This window comes from Pyxicephalus adspersus, chromosome 3 (genome assembly GCF_032062135.1).
Source record: "Pyxicephalus adspersus chromosome 3, UCB_Pads_2.0, whole genome shotgun sequence".
Taxonomy (NCBI): Eukaryota; Metazoa; Chordata; class Amphibia; order Anura; family Pyxicephalidae; genus Pyxicephalus; species Pyxicephalus adspersus.
In genome coordinates, this window is record NC_092860.1 from 54,577,302 (window position 1) to 54,601,577 (window position 24,276).

General features: G+C 36.2%; 1 protein-coding gene across 2 annotated transcripts; it reads right to left on the minus strand.

Moving 5' to 3' along the window:
* Positions 1-1,706: 1,706 nt before the first annotated feature.
* SLC5A5 (solute carrier family 5 member 5) lies at positions 1,707-24,027 on the minus strand. 2 transcript variants are annotated; one of them, XM_072404700.1, is made up of 16 exons: positions 23,869-24,027; positions 23,077-23,444; positions 22,910-22,975; positions 22,777-22,828; positions 22,634-22,701; positions 20,667-20,821; positions 19,553-19,693; positions 17,989-18,118; positions 17,134-17,222; positions 14,681-14,793; positions 11,408-11,478; positions 10,748-10,834; positions 7,797-7,990; positions 6,184-6,287; positions 4,741-4,835; positions 1,707-4,485 (listed from the first exon to the last, which is right to left on the minus strand). In XM_072404700.1, exons 2-16 carry the CDS (start codon positions 23,437-23,439, stop codon positions 4,294-4,296), a joined length of 1,920 nt encoding a protein of 639 aa, XP_072260801.1. In that variant the 5' UTR covers positions 23,440-23,444; positions 23,869-24,027; the 3' UTR covers positions 1,707-4,293. The 2 variants fall into 2 exon arrangements, with proteins under 2 accessions (XP_072260801.1, XP_072260802.1); XM_072404701.1 differs by lacking the exon at positions 23,869-24,027 and having other exon boundaries at positions 23,077-23,538.
* Between the last annotated feature and the right edge of the window lie 249 nt (positions 24,028-24,276).

The window sequence follows — 24,276 nt, forward strand, 5'->3', positions numbered from 1 at the left end:
GATTAGCAGTCCCCTTACACAAAATGGACTGTCAAGCAACCTAAACAGTAGATCTAAGCAACATATTTTTCTTTCTTTTTTTCAAAATAAGACTTAATTTGATCCCCTGGGAGAGCTTAGAGGGTGTTGGGAGTAATAAGCATCTTTTTGATTTTTGCCTAGAAATAGGTTTTAGGGCCATTTGTAGTGGAAATAAGGGGATCCCACCACAGATTCATGGAAGTATATGAGGTTTCCAGTTTGTTCCCTATAACTGTAGGAACAGCTAGAAGGGTGTTGGTAAATTATTATTATTATTATTATTATTTGGTAGGGAGCTTGGCAGGATTTCAGTTTTTTGTTTTTAAATAAATATACCTATAATAATAATAATAATAATAATAATAATAAATGTTCATATTTAAGTCACAGATTCACACAAGTGCAAATAGTTCATGGGTTTCAATGTGCTAAAAACACTGCATACAAGAGTGATTTCTTCCTCAGTTGTCGCTCTCTTTGGTCTATACATCTCTAAAAAATGCATAATTTAACCTCTAAAATTGTTTTCCAGTGTAAATGCAATATAAAAAGGTAGTAAAAAACTTTAGAACTTTAACTCCTTTATAAATTCAAAAATCATTTTGTCTTTTACATATACTTGTGCTAGAAGATGCCATTCCTTCTAATTTCAGGAGGCCTGCTTTTGAATTTATTAGATTGGATGTGTATCAGCTTTCATTAACATGAAACACACCTCTAAATCTTTAAACGTGCATAAAACACAAATAGATTCTCAATTGAGTACATACATTAAGGAAATTTGGTTTGTCAGCTTTTCCCAAAATTCAATTAGCACTGCCATAGCACTGCACTTCTCTAGCTCTGCTGGCTTAGTGCACAATATGTAAACCACTTATAACACTGAGGAACAATTTTGAACAAATTTTTTGTTGACTTCAAGTTTCAATTTTTAAGCTAATTTACACTAAAATATGTATGCTGATTCTGCGGTTAGTTTTCTTCTGTCACGTCAGGTTTTTTCTCTACCGCTTATAATAATGCGATTACTGTAGCATGGATTTGTATAGGTTATTTATTTACACACAAGACAGTGTAGTCAAAGGTTGTGCTTCACGTAGTGAATGCGAAAAAATTATTTTTCTACTTACACATGTATTTCTTTTCTTTCAGATCATGTCTAGCTCCGCTGTTTCCCGTCCTAAGTGCCTAAACAACCCTGATTCATTTTGTTAAATCTGTGGCAGTTTCACCATTCCCAGTCAAAGGGCAAACGTCAGGACATTTGTAGAGCAAGCCTATTTGGCATATTTAAAAGTTAAACTTGGTGATCAAGATAAGTCTTGGGCCCCTCATAAGGTGTGCAAACAGTGTGTCGAGGGTTTACGGATGTGGACAAAGGGAACACGTGATAAGATGCCATTTGGTATACTTATGGTTCGGCAAGAGCCAGGAGATCATTTCAGTCACTGTTACTTTTGTATAGTGAAAACTTCAGGATATGACAAGAAAAATAAATGTAACATAGAGTATCTTAATCTACCACTGGCTATATGCCCAGTGGCTCATTCAGATGAAATCCCAGTGCCGTTTTTTGTTACACTACTCTCTCTTGAAGAACATGATTATGGTGATGGACTAGGTGACAACAATGATGAAGTGTTTGAAATTGAAGAGGACCCTGTTTGTAAGGGATTTGATCAGCATGAGTTGAGTGATTTGGCACGTGATTTGGGACTATTAAAGAAGGCTTCTAAGAAGAACTCCTAGCATCGAGACTGCATGAGAAAAACTTACTTGAAAAAGGAACGAAGGTATCGTACTTTCAAATCAGAGAAATTGCATTTCTGCAGTACTTTAGAACTGACAGTGGCTTTGTGTAATGCCATAACATACCTGGTTTAATGAAGGAAATGGGAATTTCAATCTATAACTCAACTGAATGGGGACTTTTCATTGTCCTCCCTCACAATGGCAATATATTTGGGTCACTCCCAATTGGCCATTCAGTTTCTCTTTGTGAAGAATATGCAGACAAAAGGAGAGTCATGGAGTTGTTGCAATATCACTAACACAATTAGGTCATCTGTGTTGACCTTAAGATAGTATGCTCCCTTCTTGGTCAGCAATGCGGATTCACCAAGTATTCACCTGGTATCTGTGCATCTGGGACAGCAGAGCATGTGAGAGGCATTGGTTGGAAGGGAATTGGCCTCCAAAATCTGCCCTAAAACCAGGTGTCTCAAACATTCTACATGAGCCACTTGTTGATAGAAAGAATATTATATTCCCGCCTCTGCATATGAAACTGGGTCTGATGAAGCAGTTTGTTAAAGCTTTGCCAACTGAAGGACACTGTTTCAAGTACCTAATTTTGGCATTTCCTAGCCTGTCATTTGAAAAAAAAAAAGGCCGGTTTGTTTGATGGTTCACAGATTTGGCAGCTCATGAAAGATGAACATTTCATAAGGACATTGTCAGAAGTCGAAAAGAATGCTTGGTTATCATTTAAAGCCATTGTCAAGGACTTTCTTGGAAAAACATAAGCAAATAATTACACAGAAATTGTCCAGAAACTCTTGGAGAGCTACAAAATGCTTGGTTGCAATATGAGCATCAAGATGCATTTTCTGCATAGCCTTCTTTCCAACTTCTCGGAAAACCTTGGTGCAGTCAGTGATGAGCAAGATGAATGATTCCACCAAGATTTGAAGGTCATGGAAGGACGGTATCAAGATAGATGGGATGTACATATGATGGCTGACTATTGTTGGAGCATCTGGCGGGATTGTCCTAACACTGAACACTCCAGGAAAAGCTGTAAGCGTAAATGTTTACTTTAACCGCTTACCCGATTAATTTTCAAATTTTTTACTGTAAAAAAAATGTCTTTGAGTAACAAAAATCCTTTGTATGGACAAAATAAATTTAAACAATCTAAACAATACATTCAAGTTAATATTTCATTTTTTTTCCATTGTATGTAAAATTTGTATGTTTTTTGACAAAACTGGGTACCCTGTATCATAAAAACTGGATGTGATTGCAAAAAACTGGGGTCATTTCTTGATTCACCACCCAAAAATTAGTAAAAAACAAGTGCAAGATGTAACTCAACCAAAAAATGTGTTTCTCAGTGTAATCTGATGCTGTCTTTCATGTCCCTGCAACATGTTGCTTTGCATTTCCATAACTTCCCATACACACACATATACCTAATGTCAAAAAAGCATAATGAAAACAAAACAAATCTCAAAATGTCTCTCAAACAAGAACACAGACACTAATAACACATTTTAATAAAGTAGAATAAGGAAGTTAAGAACCGATATTCATTTGTATTTTCGTCTCTGCTCATTTGAGGAGATCCTCGCTTCTTCTACAGTCATTGATAATTTGAAATGCTTTTTTATCATATTTTGCACAATTACAATTACAATGTACATACAATACAATTCATTTTTGTTCTATAGCAAATCTGCAGTTTGATTGATCATTTTCAAGATCAAGTTTTATGTGTTTGTTTTCATCAAAAATAGAAATTAAATGATGAAAAATTCTGCCTATTCAGGCCAAAATAGCTTGTAAGTTCAGGTAATAATGTTTGGAAAGAAAGCTTGGCTCACAGTAGACATTTTAATTCACTCAAGAGGTAGTACAGTAGGATTAGGGGCTCAGAGCTCTGTGAGGACCACCATAACTATACAAACCTGGCTTTATGCACAGCCAAGTTAGAACAAAAAAGGGTATTTTCCGAATTGGTGCTGCAGGGTTGAAAGTCAATGATTTCCCTAATATCTATGTATGCTGTGGCTTTACGGCACCTTTCATTGGAAACACACACATTTAAAGTGGACCTAAACTCAACAAACAAAAAGTCACCAGGAGGTAATGCTAATTAATAAAAGAGACAATGCACTGACATGCATGCCTGGACCTGTCATTGGTGCAGGGTGGTAGCACACAGGTAGGTCTGTGCCATATGTGCTGATTATATCACAAGCTCACCATCCACCAGGGAGTGTAGTTCTGCTTTAATAATTTGAAGGAGTGTACACCATTTATTTTTGTGTGTTCGTGTATGATTTTGGAAAGTCATTCCACTTTGTTTTCCAATAATTATACCCATCAAATCATGTAAACATAGGCAAAACTGCACAATTAAATCTGAAAAAATATTATCATAACATAAAAAATAAATCATTTGTGAACGTATAAAAGACAATGCTAGACTATTAATATACTATATACATTGAATATCAATGTGGACTTCAAAGATTTACTAAGGCCAACTTATAAATAAGACTCTCTGTCAACTTTGTTCAAGAGACAAAATGTAGAGCAAGTTTTAGAAGGATGTGTTACATCTTTCTCTGGGTACAAGACATTCTCTGAACTTAGCATGCACCTTTTATTTTCTAAACTCAAGATCTGATCAGCTTGAAATGTAGGAGCTAGACTGGTCTTATTTTCTGCTTGATAACCCTGGAAACAGAACATAATCATTAGTATTTCATGCTCAAAAAGCCATTTAAACACTTTAAACAACCAGTGTATCCCATTGTCTATTACTACCACCTAAGCAACAGCAGAATCTTTATGTATAGTTGTTAGAACATTTGTTCATGGTAAACAGTTACAAATTTGGTAACAGTATAGAAAAAGAAAAACATCATACATCATTCCCTTTTAATTAAAATATTAATAGTACGGGAATAATTCAATATGCCAGTTACCTACCTTCTCAGAGTCTTTTTTGTTTTCCACTGATTTGGAGTCCCCTACTAAATCCCAAAAAAGCAAGCCATGAGCTATTGTCTCTCTTTTGGTAGGACCTAAATTAGAAATGAGAAAGAATAATTCAAACTGCAGTGCTAATATGTGTGTTAATGTTTGATTCATTTACATAGGTTTCAGAAAGTATTCAAAACCCCTTCACTTTCTTCATTTTTGTTATGTTGCAGCCAGATTCTACAAATTCTTTTTTCACTTATTCGTTAGTTAATTTGTCATTATAGGGTACTAATATAATATAGGAGTGTAGATCAATGAGAAAAAATAGAATTTAAATTATTCTAGCATCAGGTTGCAACATGACAAAATTAAAAAAATCGAATGGATCTGAATACTTTCTGAAGCCACTGTGTATATATGGATGTATATCTATCTATCTATCTATCTATCTATCTATCTATCTATCTATATATATATATATATATATACACACTGAATATATATGTGTGTGTGTGTGTGTGTGTGTGTGTGTATGTACATTCTTGACTAATTGTAAACAGTACATACCTGTGTTTGGCACCTTATCTCGCAAAAAGGGAAAATGAAAACTAGTTGAACTGACATCTAAAACCTTCTTTAAATGATAAATAGGAATAGGTGAAATTGAGAAATTTGTTTTCCTTAAAAAAACAAAATAACATACCCTACTTTTTTAGTTAACTGCCTCCCTCTGATTAGGTAATTGTAAAGCCATTGAGCATAGTATTGTCACCAAAATTGGTATAAAAACATGTCTTAATTGCAAAATAAAAAAGGATGTAATTTTTCAGTAAGTTTTTCGGAGTTTAAATACAGTTAGGCAAAAAAACACATATTACAAAAACCAGCTTCTGGCCCATTTACCTAGGCGACAATGATGTCACTGAGGATCTTTGAGAAGGGAGCTTTAGGGAAGGTGCTGCTGCAGTATTTTCATATATCTTTGGTCATTTTTATTGTTGGTAACACAGAGTATGCACTCATTGAAAATACGCTACTCTTTCTCTTTGAACAGATATAAAACATTCATCAATGATGAAATAAACCTGTTTTAAAATTATTTACTAAATGTACAGAGACTGTTCGCAAAGTGAATATTCACTAAACCTTGTAATTAATGTAAAGTTGTGTTCACTTTTATCATCCGATCATAAGTAAGGACACACATTAGCCACTGTCAGTATCTGTCTGTCATTTGCAACCCTTATTACAGCACTTTTGTAATATCTTGGCACTATATAAATTCTACTACTACTAATATTAATATAATGTTATTAGGCTAAAGTTACTATTAGTGTGGTATCATTGTACAGAACACAGACCTAATCTAGGCTTTCAAATTCAGATGATAGATAAGTATTTGGGTAAAGCAAATTTCTATATAGCAAGTGTCTATATTAGATATATTACCTGTCAGATGGCTAATTATAATTCCACTAACAATTGTACACAAAGTGCCCAATGTACCATAGTACAGGTAGGACAAAGAGTAGAATTCTTCTGAAATAGTTGTCCTGTTGGTAAAAAACAAAACAAAACATTTTAACACCACTGTTTTTCTTCTTCTTTTGCCTTGTCAGTCTGTACTTGAAGAGAAACTGCCTCCTTGTCCATAGGGAGCAGGGCAAAGTGACGTTGAATAATAGTAACATATACCCAGAATAGCTGCAGTCCATCATTTTTTTTCAGTTTTATATACAACGTGAGGTATTTCCTTGATCGGGTTTTAATTCCTAAGTAGTTCAGTAAAGTAGGGAATTCCAAAAGACAATAGGGCTCTATGTATTAAACAGGGAATCTGACATTCCCTCAAATTATCCTTCGTGGGAATCAACTACTGCCATTGAAACATATACATCTGGAAATTTCCTATGAGGGAATCTTTGAGGGAATGTCAGATTCGCTGTTATTGTGATATTAAAGATAAATAACAAGTCTACAAATAAAATAAACAATAGATATATTAAAACCAAGTATGTGAGAATTTTGATTTATTTTATCTATTTTGTATTGGGAAGCCATACATTTACAGAACCTGTGACACAAGTGATAAAAATCCGCAGTGCAAAGCTGATGGCATAGGCTCACAGATCCAAAAAAGACAGCTTATGTTGATGGGACAGCACAAACCTAAAAGTCCCACCTTAGACCTTTCTAGTTTGGTGAGTTTTACCCACGTAAGACCCTATTCAATGAGATTCTTGGGATTGCACATTTACACATGGGGGACAAACTGGCTCCATAGCATGCCAGCACATTGATCCCCAAACACAGTCATTTAAGCCATAAATCACCTTTTATGCAGATGATGGCATAAACTGCTAGTGCATATGTATATGTGTTTATCAGTAAAGTGCTGCCCATAGCTTTCCCAATACCTAGCAGTGGAGTATGGTCATATCACGTACATCACCTTGTACAAGCACCATTTTTTGACCACCCCTTTACAGGTGCTTTTGGTGATTGCACTAGCTTTTTATGTCTCTTGTTGGGTCTCTACTACATCTACCCCTGCTTGAATCACTTATAATGGCTATTTCCCTACATATTCATCTAATATTATAAATGACTGAATTCGGTATTGGTCAGCTATCCTTATATAAGGGTCCTTAAGTGCAGCCCCTCCAACTTCAGCCAGCTCCAGGAAATGTGATGCTTCAGCTGTCAGAGATTGCAGACTTCCTGCATGAGATGGTCAGAGATTACATACAAATTTTGCCACAAAAGATGGTCATAGTATAGGAGTTGTTGGTGACCCCCGGGCCGTGGTGACTTGCAATAATACAAAGGACTAATAAAGATCACTTCTACTGCAGCCCTGTTACAAATTAATGTACACATTTGGAGGACTGGTTTCACATATTCCTTCAAACTGAAAGAAAGCCAAACTTTTAATGCTTTCTTACAACCCGTTTTTTACATCTGCAGTTAAGGTATGCCATATGGACAATTGGCATTTGTGTGCCACTACAAAATCTTTACTGAAATATTTTTCTATTATCATGCACATATGCATCTTTTACCTTTCAAAAGCTGTAGTAATGTTCTTTAATGGAGGAGAGCCATAGATGATCCCATGACTTGTGTTGTAAAGAGGACAATGTTCAGCATAGATGGGCAGAACTCCCATCATCTCTGGGGATGGAGGGTAGAGTGTACCACCCACTGCTACCCAAAGAGACAAACTAAATCCCACAGCAAGCCCTGCAAACACACCCTGGGGACAGGAAAAAACATAAAAAGTACAGATGTAAAAAAAAAAAAAAAACAACTGTAAAGTCAAGATAAACAGAGAATTACAATTTGTAGGTTTGTAGAACAAGCCCTAAGGTAAATAAAATTTACAAATTTACAATTAGGTAAATAAAATGTACACTTGCCTAATTATATTTCTATCTATATATATATATATATATATATATATATATATATATTATATATATATATATATATATATATATATATATATATATATATATATATTGTGACAGAGTGTCCCAAAAATGTCAGGGAAAGTGTTATAAAAGCTCCAGGAAATAGAGAATAAGCATGTGTGTGTGTGTGTGTGTGTGTGTGTGTAGGTTTTTAGAAAGGAAAACCAGGGACTTTAGGGCCCTGGAACCGGCCAAGGGAGTGAAAGTGTGGGTTCCTTGGCCCAACCATGATTTGGGATATATCCACCTGCACTCAGGTGCAAGCAAGAGGAGATGATCAGCCAGTGTGTGGCAGGTTGAAGTGTGATTAGTCAGAGGCTGGAGTGAGCAGTCAGAGGCTGAGAAGGCAGCCAGAGGGTTCCAGGCTGAGAAGGCAGCCAGAGGGTTCCTGGCTGAGAAGGCAGCCAGAGGGTTCCAGGCTGAGAAGGCAGCCAGAGGGTTCCAGGCTGTGAAGCGAGCCAGAATCTGTTCCAAGAAGGAGAAGGGAGCCAGAGTGGGTTCCAGGCCGCATGAGAGGGGACAGAGCTCAGGAAAGCCAGCGGGGAAAACCAGATTGGGACTGTGAGTGAAACAGTGTTGATTTAGTGTGTTAGTAAGAGAGGGCACCTAAGTGAGGTAGCCAGGAACCCAGCCGGGCTACTGTTCATTGTTTTGTTGTAAAGTTGTTATAGGGATAAGGAGGTGGGTGGGTAAGTAGCCAAGGGTGGTAGTTTTTCTTCAATACATTTTTTTAATGATTATTTGTTCTCACCCTAGGAGTGGAAGTGTGTTACTTGCAGGGTTAACAGGTTAAAACAGAGGTCCCCAACCCCTGGGCCGTCTGACAGGTGGGCCTCGGCTTCGGCCAGTGCACCCACCACCTGGGTCATGAAAAGGACCCTGCTTGGGGGGGCGGGCCAGCCAGAGCTGTGGACCATGTCTCCCGGAGACATAGCAGGCTCAGGGAGGTGGGTGGGTTATGTCTCTGAACAGATTTACAATAGGAGAGTGGGCGGGTTCTGGCATCATGGTGTCACTATGGGGGGAAGTTTCTTCCCCTTTGAGTGACACGTGCCAGTCCAGAGTCTGTGCATTTAGTGGTCCGCGACCTGCAAAAGGTTGGGGACCACTGGGTTAAAACACAGTAAAAAAGCATGGAAGGGGAAAATTAATGTAGTCCCCATTTCAACAAGGCTCCCAGCTTTAACCTAAATTCTTATGGTATTTGCTAAAATGCAATTTTTGTTGTTATCAGTAACAAATACAAACCTATGTTAATGTTTTTAGGAGGTTAGCTTGTCATGCATATTATTTACAATAGCCTTTTAACGCACATATATCAGTTATGCTTTTTGATCACTTTACATATTTGAAATGTTTGTGTACTTTACTGATTTCTAGATTACTGCCACTCAAATAGGTTTTTCTCTGAATGTTCTGAACAATTACCATGTTCTATTACCCTTTTACAGTAAAGGCTAACTTTGAAAATATCATTATCATATATATCTAGTAAATATGAAATATTGCATAGACACATAATGATTACTCATTTTCAGCCAGCAGGAAGTTTAATGCTGCTCTTCGTATATTTTCCTGGGTTTCCCTTAAATGCTACCAAATTCTCCAGCTAAGAATATTGTTTTGGACAAGTATGTTATCCAAACAACTATTTTTCATTATTTTCTCCAAATGATGTTTTGCTAACTTTTTGATTCCTAGCATGCAGGTTCTATTTTTTAAAGCATTTAGCATTTTAGCACTTTTCCTATATGGATTCATATGGAAAGGGGGTTTTACATGTGCTTGTACTGGATGCATCTAAAGAAATGTAGTCTATAATTGGAACATAGGGTGACACCTGAAGCATAAATAGCCAGCACCATGCCATAGCCACCCTCCTATACGAAGTAACATTTTAAAGATTTTAACATAATACTAGTCGACCAGTTATGAAGGTACCTAAAATCATATTTAATTTTGTTATTTGCATTTAGTAGCACTTTGAAATATACCTTAAGCCAAAACTCCTATTATTTTGGTCTGGATACAAACAGGTTAAAGCAACTGTGGGTGGATTAGGCCTCCTTATTTGTCCTGTGAGAAAACATTACCATTTTAAGGATGTCACCAGAACAGAAATAGAAGAGAAATCTTCCACTTCCACGAGTGTCTAAAAGGGAAATTTTCTCGTTTTGGCTAGATTTTTTTTCACTTTCTGTTGAAACTAAGTAAAGGGAAATTTCTCCAATATGGCACTGATGGCAAAAAAGCTGGGGCCTAATTTGTTCTTTACTTAATCTAAAATTTTAAAAACATTTTAGCTTTTGATAAACTTTAACAGATCTAATCAACATATTTGTTATATAAAAAGCTCAAAAACTTAAGGTGTCTTTGAATGATTCAGAGAAATAACTGATCCCCCTCACTCTGCTTCAGTGTTCACATGTTACGAGGACCCTGTATAACATTACAATCAGACAGTAATAGCTTAAAAGAGCCTTTCCCAACCGTTTTACCTGGAGAAACCCTTAAATTAATGTTAGCAAGGATGTACATACCGCAGTGTTACAAGAACTTGTAAACATCCCTAGAATAAAAGCTCCAAGGAGTGGGCCACTGATAACTCCCATTATTGTAAAGGAGCCCTATTCAAGAAAACAGAGAGACAACAGAGAGACAATAATTAAAAAAACAAACTAATACTATAGGAATGTTTAAAGCAGTGACTACAACATTCACCAAACATTCACTTCAGGTGAATCTTCCAGATGTGTTTTAAATCAGTGGTCGCCAACCTTTTTGGTCCCGTGGACCACTAAAATTACCAGCTCCTGACCGTGCATGCGCGGGGAGCCGGGTGTCACTCAAAGAGGAGAAACCTCCCTCATAGTGACCTCATGATGGCATAAACCCCCCCACTTCCCATCACAGATCTGAGCCTGCGATGGGAGAGTGGGCGGGTTATGTCCAGGGACACATCTCGCCCACTTCCTTGAGCCAGCGATTTGTACTGGGTACGTGGTCCTTCTTCTGACCCCGCTCGGGGGTGCACCGGCCAGAGCTAGGGACCACCAAAATTTTCTCTGGGACCACCCTGGGGCGACCGCTGTTTTAAATGACAAAGATGATTTACCACCAGGGAATGTTTGTTTAAAACATATTCACTGCTTCATGAATATGCCCCTTAAACTCTCTCCTACAGTTTACTACTTTGGTACCTGTAAAACTCCACCGCCAAGCAAGGATGACAAGGCAGCTACTGTAATGCATGCACATCCATAAAGGAAAGCTGAAGAAATAGGAAAGCAAAAAATGCATTATATAATCCCTTCTGTAATATTACTCAAGTCATGAGTCATATTCAGCACGTTAATAAGTATATGGAATACATTTCTGGATAACTGAAATACAAATAGAGAAATAATACAATGCTTCCAAAAAAATTATCCAATCACAGTGCAAAAAAGGTGCATAAGTCTTGACACCTCTAAGCTCCACTCAACATGTTTTGCCCAAAAGGATGTCATCAGGGGCCCCAGATGTTTGTCAGGTGCAGAGTGTGTTGGATATACAATTGCTTCAGAATATTCTGGTAAATTATGGTTCTGGTAAGTGTACATACTTTCCTTTGCACAGGGATGGGTCCTTGGTTTTTTTTTTTGTGATTGGGTCATTGCTTTATTTATTTTCGATTGTGGTAGCAGCCTGATGCATGCTGTTTTAATTATATATAAGCACAGTAAAAATATGTATATCTATCTTGTTTGCTATCTCTGCATTCAGCTCCACAGTACTCCACAATATGGGGTATATATATAAAGAAGAGAATCTAATATACATCAGAAGTCTCTGCAGATGAACTCTCCATTTTTTATTACTTAAATAATAAAGTGTATTTATTACTTTTTACACTTTATCCATGGTGTTTTTTTACAAGTACATATAATATAATAATATTATAATTGTTAATCACAAGCCTACAATGGTGGAACTAATGAATCTGAGCAATCATAGTTTCAACTTGACATTACTATACCTGTCATTGTCCAGTGCCAGACGGGTCAACCAATCCAGCCACTAAACACAGACTGCTGGCATTATCTGGTGGCTGGATTGGAAAAACCACATTGACATTTGTATAGTAGGCCACTGGTAGATGACAGTTGTCATCTTGTCATCATCTTGCGGCTGGGTTGGCTGAGGCGTACTAAACATTACATTTTATTCTCATTAAATAATATTCTATCCCAGAATTTATCCCAGAATTTCTGAAGTCAAAGTGGGAATTTTTGTTTTCCCAACATTAACAAATGTATTTATAACACAAACTTTTTTTTACCATTGTTAATAAAGTTTGAAGTTGTTATATGTTGTATTGCTGCCTGTTACCTGTTGCATAGATTAACCTTTAATTACTGTCCCAGAAACAACCCAGGAAGTAAAAGGAAATCTAATTTTTAGATAGTTGTCACCTCCCTAGCACTGTCCACTATGGTATATTTTCCCATATATCCTGTTCTGGTGCCAGTTGTTAATCACTTTTCATGTTTTGTTCAAATGACAGTGGTTACCAAGGTATATATCCTGAGTGAATCTTTCATCTTGCTCTACTTGCTTTACAGCTCACAATTTAAGATAATTGTTTCTAGATAATATATTCTTATTATATATTTAATTTGATATCCTGGCAGGTAGCAGCTCTTACATAACTGAGTCATAAAATGTGTAAACTAATTATATTGTGCTTAAGACAAGAAAAACAGGTTAGTGAGATTTTACTTTTTATTTTATTTTAGCTAAAGATAATTAGCCTTATTTTTAAACCAAGAGAGGACTTTTTCCCACTTTGAATCTATACTCTTCACAAGCCTTTTGGTAATAGAAATAATGTCAAAGTGTATGTCAGGGCAAAGTAAAACTATTATTATTACAGTATTACTTAATTTAAAAAAAAAGTATATGCTTGTAATTTATTGCCGAAAATTACAGAGCAGGAACCATTCTGGCTCTTCACAACCATCACCAAATAGCGATAGGAATCCATAATTGTTAATGTAAACAGTGGGGAACATTCTTTATGTCTGATGGTTGTCAAAGGCAGGAACTCTCCTAGCAGTATAACTCGGTTCTGTGGCGCCCCCTGTACTGTGTGTTAGAACAAAAGATGATTTCAGTATTTGAGATAGCAAAGGTACTTAAGATGGTGCAGAAGTGAAAGGAAACTTAAAGGGTACCTAAACTCAGAATTTTCACTTTACATAAAAGGGTAGACAACCCTTTTATGTAAGGTAAATTTAAAAAAAATAGGGTGCAGTACCGGCCCCTAATTGAATGGGAGTGCAGAACCTCTCGGGATACCTACGTCACGCATCCAGGGAGGCTCTTGGGTGCTCCTTCTGCGCATGCCAAAGGTGCTCTACTTTTCGCCAAAAGGGGAAAAAATTGCAGATCTGACGCATGCGCAGTGAGATCGGCAAGTTTTTTTCCCAAACTACGTCACCCGATCTCATGCCTGCGTCTGCAGGAAGAAGGGCCCAGAAGGAGAGGAGAAGATAGCAGCACCTAGCCCAAAGACGGATACCGGGACGATGCGGGACCTGATGGAAGTAACCTCCAGAGTTTACTTCCTCTTCAAAGAAAATCTAAAAAACCACTAACAGGTACACAATAATATATATAATTCCTGACTTTAAAATATATATACAATGATTGCATTCTATTTATAAAACAGGGAATCAGACATTCCCTCAAACATTTCCTCTTGAGAATTTTCCAGGTCCATGTGTTTCTGTGGCAGTAATTGATTCACACCAGGGAAAGTCTGAGGGAATGTCGGAATACCTGTTTTATTATTAGAGCAAGGCATTGGGGCATTAGGGATATGCACTTCTCTTCAAAGAAGGTATAAAGAAGGTATACGGTATTTTTAAGAACTAGGTGAAAACATATTTTATAAGAGCAAGAAAATGAAACGTATCATTAAAACACCTAAAACAAATATATATATAAATATTTTTAGTGATACTTAATAAGATTTTATGATGTGATTGGAAAGATACAAGTGTTATTTATATGTGTTGTATTTAAAATAGATTTGTTTATTTTCCCATTACCCTGAGTTTAACATAGATCTACTATGCTAATACCCTGGCTAGACATACCCTTATAGGTATGACAACCTTCAAAGGTATGACTTCCTCTTCCTCATGGTAGATTTCCCCGCTTTGTTTTTTTTGAGGAAACAGAAAGCAGTAAAAACCTCACTATAATGCCATATGACACTAACCAAAACTAAACAAACAGATAAGTTATTGAATCAAAATTACAACTCTATTGGCCTTTTGGCCTTTTTTCTGCTATCACACATCTTTGTTTATTATGTTTTATTTGGTGAGTACTTCTTTCCTCATACTCCCTGAGTAAAGAATAATTACTTAATATCAATACTGGAAGCAACTTGGTCTAACAGGTAAAACAAATATAACACTCACAAAGGCCCTTTGAAATGTATATTAAGGTTTTCACAGGAATATTTGCCATACGTGGCTTGATGAGATCCTCCACTGTTACTGCAGCCATGGCATTGATGCTTGTAGATGCCGTGCTGATGAGAAAATTTTGGAAAAGATTAGAAAATGTAAAAAGATATGTTATAATTGATACTGCCATAGCCATAGCGCTACTTTGCTTGGATGTGGCTAGCCACCAAATAAAGAGCCACAGCTAAATAGACAGCTCTAAATTACTGAACAGAAATCTAAAAGTATTAGGGAATTGCTTGGAGATTTGAGTTTGTAATCAAATAGAAATAATACAAAAGCCATATATAGTTTTGTATTTCAATGTTTTTATTAATAAAAAAAGTCAGGAGGGTACAAAAAGGTACAACAAAACAATCGTGCATAACACCCATATATAATTTTGAAGGAATCATATATGATCAATATATGTCAAAAGTATGCATACACTATTTGCATACAGGCAGAATTACCAAAAAGTTGGTATGAACTGAATGCAGTATAGCAAGTAAAGCTATTCTAGGGTAGTAAAAGGACTAATGAAAATATATTTCTGGTAACTGTATTTGGTTATTACATGTTATGATGGTTTTCATTGTATACATTTTTATACGTACAATTGTGTATATTACACATTGTATACACTTTATACATGCAGACCAAGCTGTCCAGCAAAAGTGATGGTTGAAACTATTTTTATTTATGTGGTTTAAACATTTTATCCAACAGAAAATATAAGTTTCTATAAACTTATAAAAATGATAGCTGACAGTGAGGTGCAACATGGCAGTTATTCAAATCCCATGTGCATTTAAAATGATCAGGTCAGCAGGATGACAACATTGCAGTAAATTCACAACAGGACAAAGATTTTTGTCATGCTGTTACAGCAAGAGTTAAAAATAACAGAACTAGTAGCAGCATTAACAGTTAATAAAACAAATATACAGATGCCATGTTGAGTCTATATGCAGCAAGTAATGTCTTTTTTTTTACATTGTTATCCTTCTAACACAGTGATTACTTTTGTGAATGTAAACTTTCTGGCCATCATGCTAACTTCATGGCGTCTACACATTATGGTCCAGAAAAAGAAAGCAAAGCGGGTCTTTTGCCTTCATTTACAGCATACTTGTTCTGCATCAGTATTTATGGAAATAAAAGACAGCCAGGCAGCTGACGTATATTTTACTAAACTTAGTAAATTGTCCTAAAGAATAATGCATAGTTAACACACAGAGATAACACAAGCAAGAGATAAGAGTATGAAAAGTAATGGTGGAAAGGTGTGTTTTTTTTATAGAACTTATATTAGGACTCAAAAAATATCCACGTAATAGGGATAGTAAATGAAATGCAAAGCATTTGATTTTTGTATGCAAATATCATACAAACATGACTGGGGTAACTCGAACCTTTGCCCCCAAACTTCCCCCCACACCTAAACCCCTCCCCCCTCTCACTTGCAGCCCCCTCTCCCCCTTTCTTACACTCTTCCCAACACAGTGCAACCTGTTGCATTTAAAATTGCTGGCAAGCAGCCTTTTTTTAAAAAAATAAATTAACAACTTAACAACTTCCATAAATTTAACTCTGCATATATATCTGTAACATACACCTAAAATAAACAACAAATAAATAACAATTAAATAACAAAATAAATTAACAATTAAATAACATCCATATAAACTATAAACTAACCTCTTTATTACCATAAAACCAATTCCTAACAGAACCAATCATTTTTACCCAAATAAATAGGTTACAGGTCCGGAAGGTAAAGTCTGCAACACCATTACATCTCCAATGATGACCAATACCGCCATGCCATTCTGGCCCCTAGCAGCACAGCACCACCTCAGGGGCCTCCACTGTTCACCACTTAAAGGAGGACCCCACCAACTTGGGTTCTCCCCCCCACCATAATTAACCCAGGACTCTTACCTTCCACCAAACCTCAACCGCCTACCCCTCTCCTTATAACAGGGCAGGTGGGTGGGAAATTTCTTCCTTCAAAAAACTGTCCTTAACTTACGTTTCTCCCTCCTTCCACCCTTTCTTCTCTCCACTCCCTTTAGACCTGACCCTCTCTCTCCCCCTCTTCTTTCTGTAATTCAAACCTTAACCCTTTCCCCCCTTCTCTTGGGCATGAGCACGCCTGTCATGCAGCCCCTCCGCATATTTCCCTGCTACGGGCCTCTCTATACTGCCTTGAAATTAAGCCAATCAAAATCTGTAGCTGCAGAGACTGATTGGTCCATTTTTCAATTAATATGACATTCTAACCTAAAAATGTGTGTTTTCTAGGAATGTTTTTACTCGTTTGTTAGTAACAAGAAGGCTGATACAGAATACATTTATTATATTAATATAAATATTTCTATGGATATATCTTCATTACTTATTTGTCAAACATAGTACCTTACCTGAGTGTTCCACTGTATGCACAAGCAAGGAATAGACCAGGGATTCCAGGATAATATTCAAATATCTCCAGCACCATGTAAGGGATGTACTGTGAAAATATATCACATAGGAGACTAATATCAGGATTTTCACAAAGTATATATGTACTTTAAATGCATGTGTAGCCCTACAAAATTGTCCATGTGCAGCAAAGCACTATATATATATATATATATATATATATATTCAAGTAGCCTCCTTTGCAAGGTGGTAAACACCAAGTTTCTTTTAACATTCTTTATTTAAAAGAATGTCAATGTCACAATTGTAAGAAACATATGAAGAAACAACACACATTACAACCTTTATGAACAGTTACATTAGGTAAAATTTTAAATGCTGAAAAAAATCCTCAGACAGGAAACAGAACCATAAGAAAACACAATACAAGTCAAATCAAGTAGAATGGATACACCCGAGTCAGAGGTATTACAGGGTAAGGATCATTCCGCAGGATAGTGTTAGTTTTCTGTCATATGGAAAAAAAACATTTATTTACATTGGTGGCCCCTACATTGGTGGTCACCAACAATAAAGCTATTACAATTCTTCTTATTAAGCAAAATTATTATGCATATAGTTCCTATATATTAAAGGAAATTAAACTATTTGTTACATTTAGGTAAATATTCAAATAAACAGCAACTTCCAATGATAAATAAAGTTTTAAGGAGTTAATGGTATTTACATACAAACAAGAACATAATCCCTATAATGATTTCATTTTTTCATAAAATATGCCAAAAATGTTTGGAGTTGTTTTTGAAACTAGCAGCAGTAGTTTTAACAAGTCAAATAGATGACTATATAACTACCTGGTCAGGAGCAGAGACATAGCCAGCAAGTAGTGGGTCACAGTTTAAGTAAAATGTGAACATTACGATTCCACAGACGACCGCACTTGACACTATGACGCAAAGGGCCACTTGATTCACCATGATTGCTCTGTAAGAAAATAAACTCTCAGGCATCCATCCAACCAAAAAAAAAAGATGTTAGAGGATTAGTTTTTTAAGCATTTCTGGGGGGGGGGATCCAGATTTGAAATAATACCTCTGCTTACAGACCCCACAAAACAGTGGTTACATTGTGAGCAAGGGGCTTGTTATAAATGGTATTAATATTTTGCATTGGTAATACAATATTACTGTTCTCCCCAGCCTAGTATAATACAATATGTGTAAAAGTAGAGATGTATTAATAATTTATGTTCACACCCTTTAAAATAAATTAGGAAAAAAAATCATTGTGGAGTTTTTACATTGATTTTGCTACTTAATTATAGATGGAGACCTGTAGGCTATCTATTCAATAAGCATTTGTATATTTATTCCATGTTTTTAGTTTTTAAAGGACCCATTCCAAGAAAACTGTAAGGTATATGAGCATACTCTATTTCACACACATTGGGCTCTATTTTTAAAACAGGGAATCTGACATCCCCTTAAATATTCCCTGGTGGAGGTTCCAGGTCCATGTGTTTCAATGGCAGTATTTGATTCCCACCAGGGAAAGTTTGCTGGAATGTCAGATTCCCTGTTTTATAAATAGAGCCCAATATGTTTTGGTATCCTACCTACAATTACAAGCGGTTACTTCTTTGTACATTCTGAGATCTGGTGGATCCTCTGCTTTCTTTTGGGAGCAATAGGAAAGTGTAGGTTTAAATATATAGTTCTGTAAAAATATTATGCTAGAAGACCAAGAATGAATGAGTACATTGCTATCCTAAAAACATTATTTGTACTGGTGCACCTATGGCTTTTCTGCACCTATGCAAGTATGTTCAATTTTCTTGTAACAGATTGACAGACATCTAGTTTGAACTAGATATTACAGCTAGATATAGTATATGTTGTAATGTCAGATATTTATACCAACGTGCCAGTATCTTGACACCCTTTCTTCTTTGTATTTTCCATGTGTTGATAAGATAATGAAGAGTGATTATAGCATTCTTCACAAACTGATAAAAAGTTTTCTAATCTATATTTTTTTTTTTTTTAATAAAGTACCAAAATAAAGGGCGGGAAGGTTCAATGTCAATAGACCAGTATAAAGGATACGACAATGCCTGATAAGAATGATTAGATGAGATTTTTGAGGTTGCTTTAATTAGTGGTGAAATTTGAACTAATGATGTATTAGATTAATTGATTTAGCAGATGAAACAAGCTTCCATAACAGTTCATTGTAGTTAAAACATATTGCAACCCTGAAAAACATTACAAAATTGTAATATTTCCACCTCCTCAATAACCACTATGCATTTTGTGAAATTTGATGCTTCTGTGAAACATTTAGTGGAAAACAAACACCTCAATTTCCCTCATTATTCATTAGGTTATATAAAGGCAGTTCAAATAAATCCTAACTCACAGTTTTGCTTGATTTTCAGTTTTACAGGATATGTAACGTTGAACTTGTGCTTGATTAACTCCATACATTGACAACCAGAGGAATGTGCTACCACATACGAAGGTCCAGAAAGTATACCGTCTTCGCGGATCTGGGTCAAAGCTAAAATAATAAATTCAGTTATTCCATTAATACCTAATTAGTAGAGACTAGGATTTTGTATATCTGTGGTTTAATTTCTGGCAGCTTTTACATATGTTTTTTAACATCATGAACTGCAGGAGTTATTTGCCAAAAATTTTTGCCTACTACTAAATTGTAGTAGACTGGTAGCCCATACTCAAGTTGGGGGTGCCCACAACCTTGACAGCTCTTACCAGGTAACCAAATGTATATTACATGCAGGTACATTTGGTTCTTCGCCATGGCTGATAAGAAGAACAGGAATTAAACCAATACCCTCTGTGACCTAACCCTCATCAAGATCGACAGGGAGGACTTGCCCATGGACAAGTAAAATGATGCCATATTAGGCCAGAACAATGAGGATTCCATGTGATAAGGGTATTTCAGTTGTTCTGCACTGGAAAACTAACTCTATCATGCAAGAACCAGTTGGATTTTGTTTTCTCAGTCTTTCCTTGGTTCTACTGATGAAACTCCAACCGTGTCTGTGGCCTTATCTGGAAGTGTGAAACCATGACTTTTAGTGCTGCTTGAGGATTATTTGGGAAGCGCTAAGCTAACCAGTGCATGTATCATATAAAATGGTCAGATATTTGGCAACATCAGACATTGTGGACCTGATTTATTAAAGTTTTCCAAGACTAAAGAAGATAGACTATCATGGGAGAATCTGTGTGATCAAGCAAACTTGGAATGGATTTTTCAAAAATTCATTGCAATTGGAAAATGTTTTTAATCCTGGACCAGATCCATTCCATGTATGCTGGAAAACTAAAGTTCTCCCATGAAAGTCTATCCTCTCCAGTCTTGAGGAGTTTTAATAAATCAGGGCTAGTACATCTAATTTGAGTATTTTTATGGTGTACTTTATTTATTTTTGGTTTCTTAACAGAGTCAACCAATTCAGCACCATTTTTAATTTTCATTCATGCTTGTAATGTATACTTACTCCCCGAAATTGATCCTCGAGTAGTTGCTTGCAATATTTAATACTTCAGAGGTTCCACCAACTAACAAAATACCACGAATAGCTATTGCAAAAAATCCAGAAAGCATAACCAGCACCTGAAACACATCTGTCCAGATCACAGCTTTCATACCACCCTATGGAGAACATGGAAATATAAATGACCAAGTTGTAACACACTAAACATGTTGTTTGAGCTGAATTTTTAATTATTATGTGATTAACTAAATATAAAGTTATTGTGAACTACAGCCATATGTTCAAGCTCACTAACAACTACTACACCACTCTTTTACCAGCTACTTTTCTGGAACAATATATATGTGTGAACCCATGCTTTAGTGAATTTATTCAATTGACTATGCAGGCTACATAGCCCCAGAAGAATACACTATATTAAACAGATAGATCAGTCATTGGTCCCTAAATAAGGTACCCTGAAAATACAGAATGCATGTCAAAGCCTAGTGACACGTGGACAAACCAACACTTCCACATGCATGTATTTAAGTTCTATTTAAATATATGCAATTCACAAAACTGGTTTCATTTTCCTACATAGGTCACTGTTAACTGGAACTCTGCAGATAGATGTCTTGACTTAAAGTGGAACTAAACTGAAAAATAAAAAAGAAATCACACTTACCTTTTATCCTGCAGATCCTTCGATCAGAGTAGAGCTTTCTTTGATCGCGTTCTGTGCCATCCTGAAATTTTCCTTCGTCCCAGGACGGAGGAAGCGCCGGGTGCCGCCATTTTGGTCCGTCTTCTTCCTTCTTCTGGCTTTGTCACCCAGTCTCACACTGTGCAGGTGTGAGACTGGGTGGTGTAGCCTGCTGTGAAGGGGAAAAAGAGTACTGATCTCAGTGGGTATGTGTGAGATCAGCATCTCTTGCCCCTCAGTCTACAAAAATGCCCACAAAAGGAGCAGCCCGGAGCCTCCCAGGATACGTGATGTATGTATCCCGGGAGGCTCTGTGCTCCTATTCAGTCTTGATCACTGAGGCAATCACATTTATCTTTCTCTTTTTTCATTGTTGTTGGATTGTGCAACATTCTGATGTAATAGTGTTAGATAGTGAGTTTAAATATTTGGGTACCTGGCTATTATGGAGTTATTAGCTAAAGTTTATTTATACTCAATTCTTATGAAACCAAAAAAGCAATCATAATCTCATAAAATCTGAAGGATAATTATTGCATGGTGTAGGAAATCACATATTAAATTTGCTGGAAAAACTCTGAAGAAATATCAAGCATGGTACCCCCGAGTTGGAATGACTGTAATTCTAGCTTACAGAGTAAATATTAGTTTTAATTGTGTGGAAAGTATTGAAACTTTATCCATTTACTTTTATCCCAAAAATATAATCATTTGGTTATTTAAAATGAAAACTAAATTAAATGTCAAGTTAGGAAACTTTTTTGGAGGTGTTATCAGACAGTGGTATGGTATGGTTTTGTCTTGGTCCTGAGATAGTGTTGTGTGGCTATTTCAATGGACTTGAAGGGAAAGTCTTTTCAAACTCCTGTGAAGTGGTTTGTAATCATATTTTAGATGTTTGACAGGAGTTTGTGTAAAAGATGTATCATACAATGATGTTTCTTGTATATCCCTCCAGTTTCTTTGTAAAGATAACCACAACTTTGGAAAACTGCTGCTATAGTGGTTTTCAGTCATTCTTTAAATGACCACCTGTCATACCCACCTTTAAAGCGCTACTGGGTGTCTAGTAGTAAAGGCAAGTGCTACCCATACCGCAAATACCACAAAAATGTAAAATTACAACAAATTAAACATCATTATTGTTAAATTAAAATCACATATTACCACATACTTCCAAAAAAATTCTGTATCCAGCTAAACCTAAAAAGTGCATTTGGCTCAAAAAGACTTACGGTATCTCTGTGTCAACATAAAGTAAAGAGAATCAATAGTTTAAACTCACCAGTGATGTATACAATGTACAAATTGCTCCAGTTGAAAACAGAGATGCCCAAATATCCAGACCAGTCACTACAGAAAGTAAACAGAAAATGAAATACTGCCCTAAATGTCTGTATTTGTTTCAAGTATTAGCAAAGTAACAACCTTGGTTTAGAATTAGTGCAGGGGCATAGATCACAATCCCAGTGTATAACATCTGTAGAAATAAAAGAGCATACCATTAGAGTTTTATGTCTAATTAGTCAATAAATTTTTTGAAAGGTAGGTAAGTACTTACAGTGCCTACAAGAAACTGGATAGTGCCGCAGAGCTGAACACTTCTTGAAAATCTCATTGCCAAATACTGTGTATAATGATGAGACAGTGATTTTTGTGAAATAATCAATAAATGGCAGTCATTTTATAACTAGATGAATTGCAGCATTGAAACTGTATTTCACCTACCTGGTAGGTACTGGTGATCCCCAGCCTGTAGAATACTGGCATAAAGAAGTAGGCAGTTATTAAGCTGTTTAACGTCTGGCCAATGCACATCTGCAAGAACTTGGCACCATATCGGTAGGCTTCAGCTGGAACTCCAAGCACTTGCACTGCAGACATAAAGCTAGCAGCAAGGGACAAACCAACTGGGACAGCTGACATACTCCTGCCCCCGGTAAAAAAGTCATCAGAGGTTTTTTGCCCTCCACGAAACAGACCATAAAACAGTCCAATGCCAGTAGATCCCAAGAGCATTGCTGCAAAGACGCCATAATCCCAGAGAGAGAAAGTCAGTCTGGTTTGGACGTAGGGTTCATGACTTTCCATTAGTCCTTAGGAGAATAATTAGAATATTGCAAAATGAAAAGCAGGCATATGTCAATCCAAAGAAGAATGTTAATGTGAAAGGCTGTTTTTTTGTTTTGTTTTTTTTTAATGTAATCTTCAGAAAGGAACCCTAAGTGGTCTTAGCCAGGAAAAGGAATCACTTAGAAACAAACTTCTGCACTGATCTTTTATAGAGGGGATTAGTATAAATACTAAGCACATTCCATTTTTTTTTACAAAGGGTGTTAGACTTTAACCCTATTACAAATCAGTTGATGGCAAAGTAACACATTTAGCTTTATACAATGTTAATTATTTCCAATATGCCTTTCTAGATTATTGTTTTATTTTAAGAAATTAAATACAATTCTAACTATTTTTCACCAGTTATCCAGGTTAAAGACAAAAAATTTAAAATGTAGGACTCACCTGAGACAAAAAACAGAGAGCTCCAGGAGATCTTTAGCTTGCTACTGAAACTTGAATGGCCAGGAGTCAGGGAGGACGTGTTTTAAAGGAGGACAAAACATGGAAAGCAGAAGGTGGAGTCTGATCAGCAGCATTCAGGGCTGCACAGCTATCTGGGCAGGTTAAACTGCTGCTTGTTATAACAAACCTGTCAAGTATTTTTAGAAATCACGTTTTGTTCATCTATGTATTTCACAATATAGCATTTGCTCCCCAACGTGGCGTAAAGCTTTTCATTACAATTATCTATAATTTTTGCTGCTTAATTGGCTGAGAGGAAGTCAGTCATCACACTACATTAAATAGCTATAACTACGGATTTATTGTGACATGTTGCAAAAATAAATACCAATATAGAAGATTTTTCTG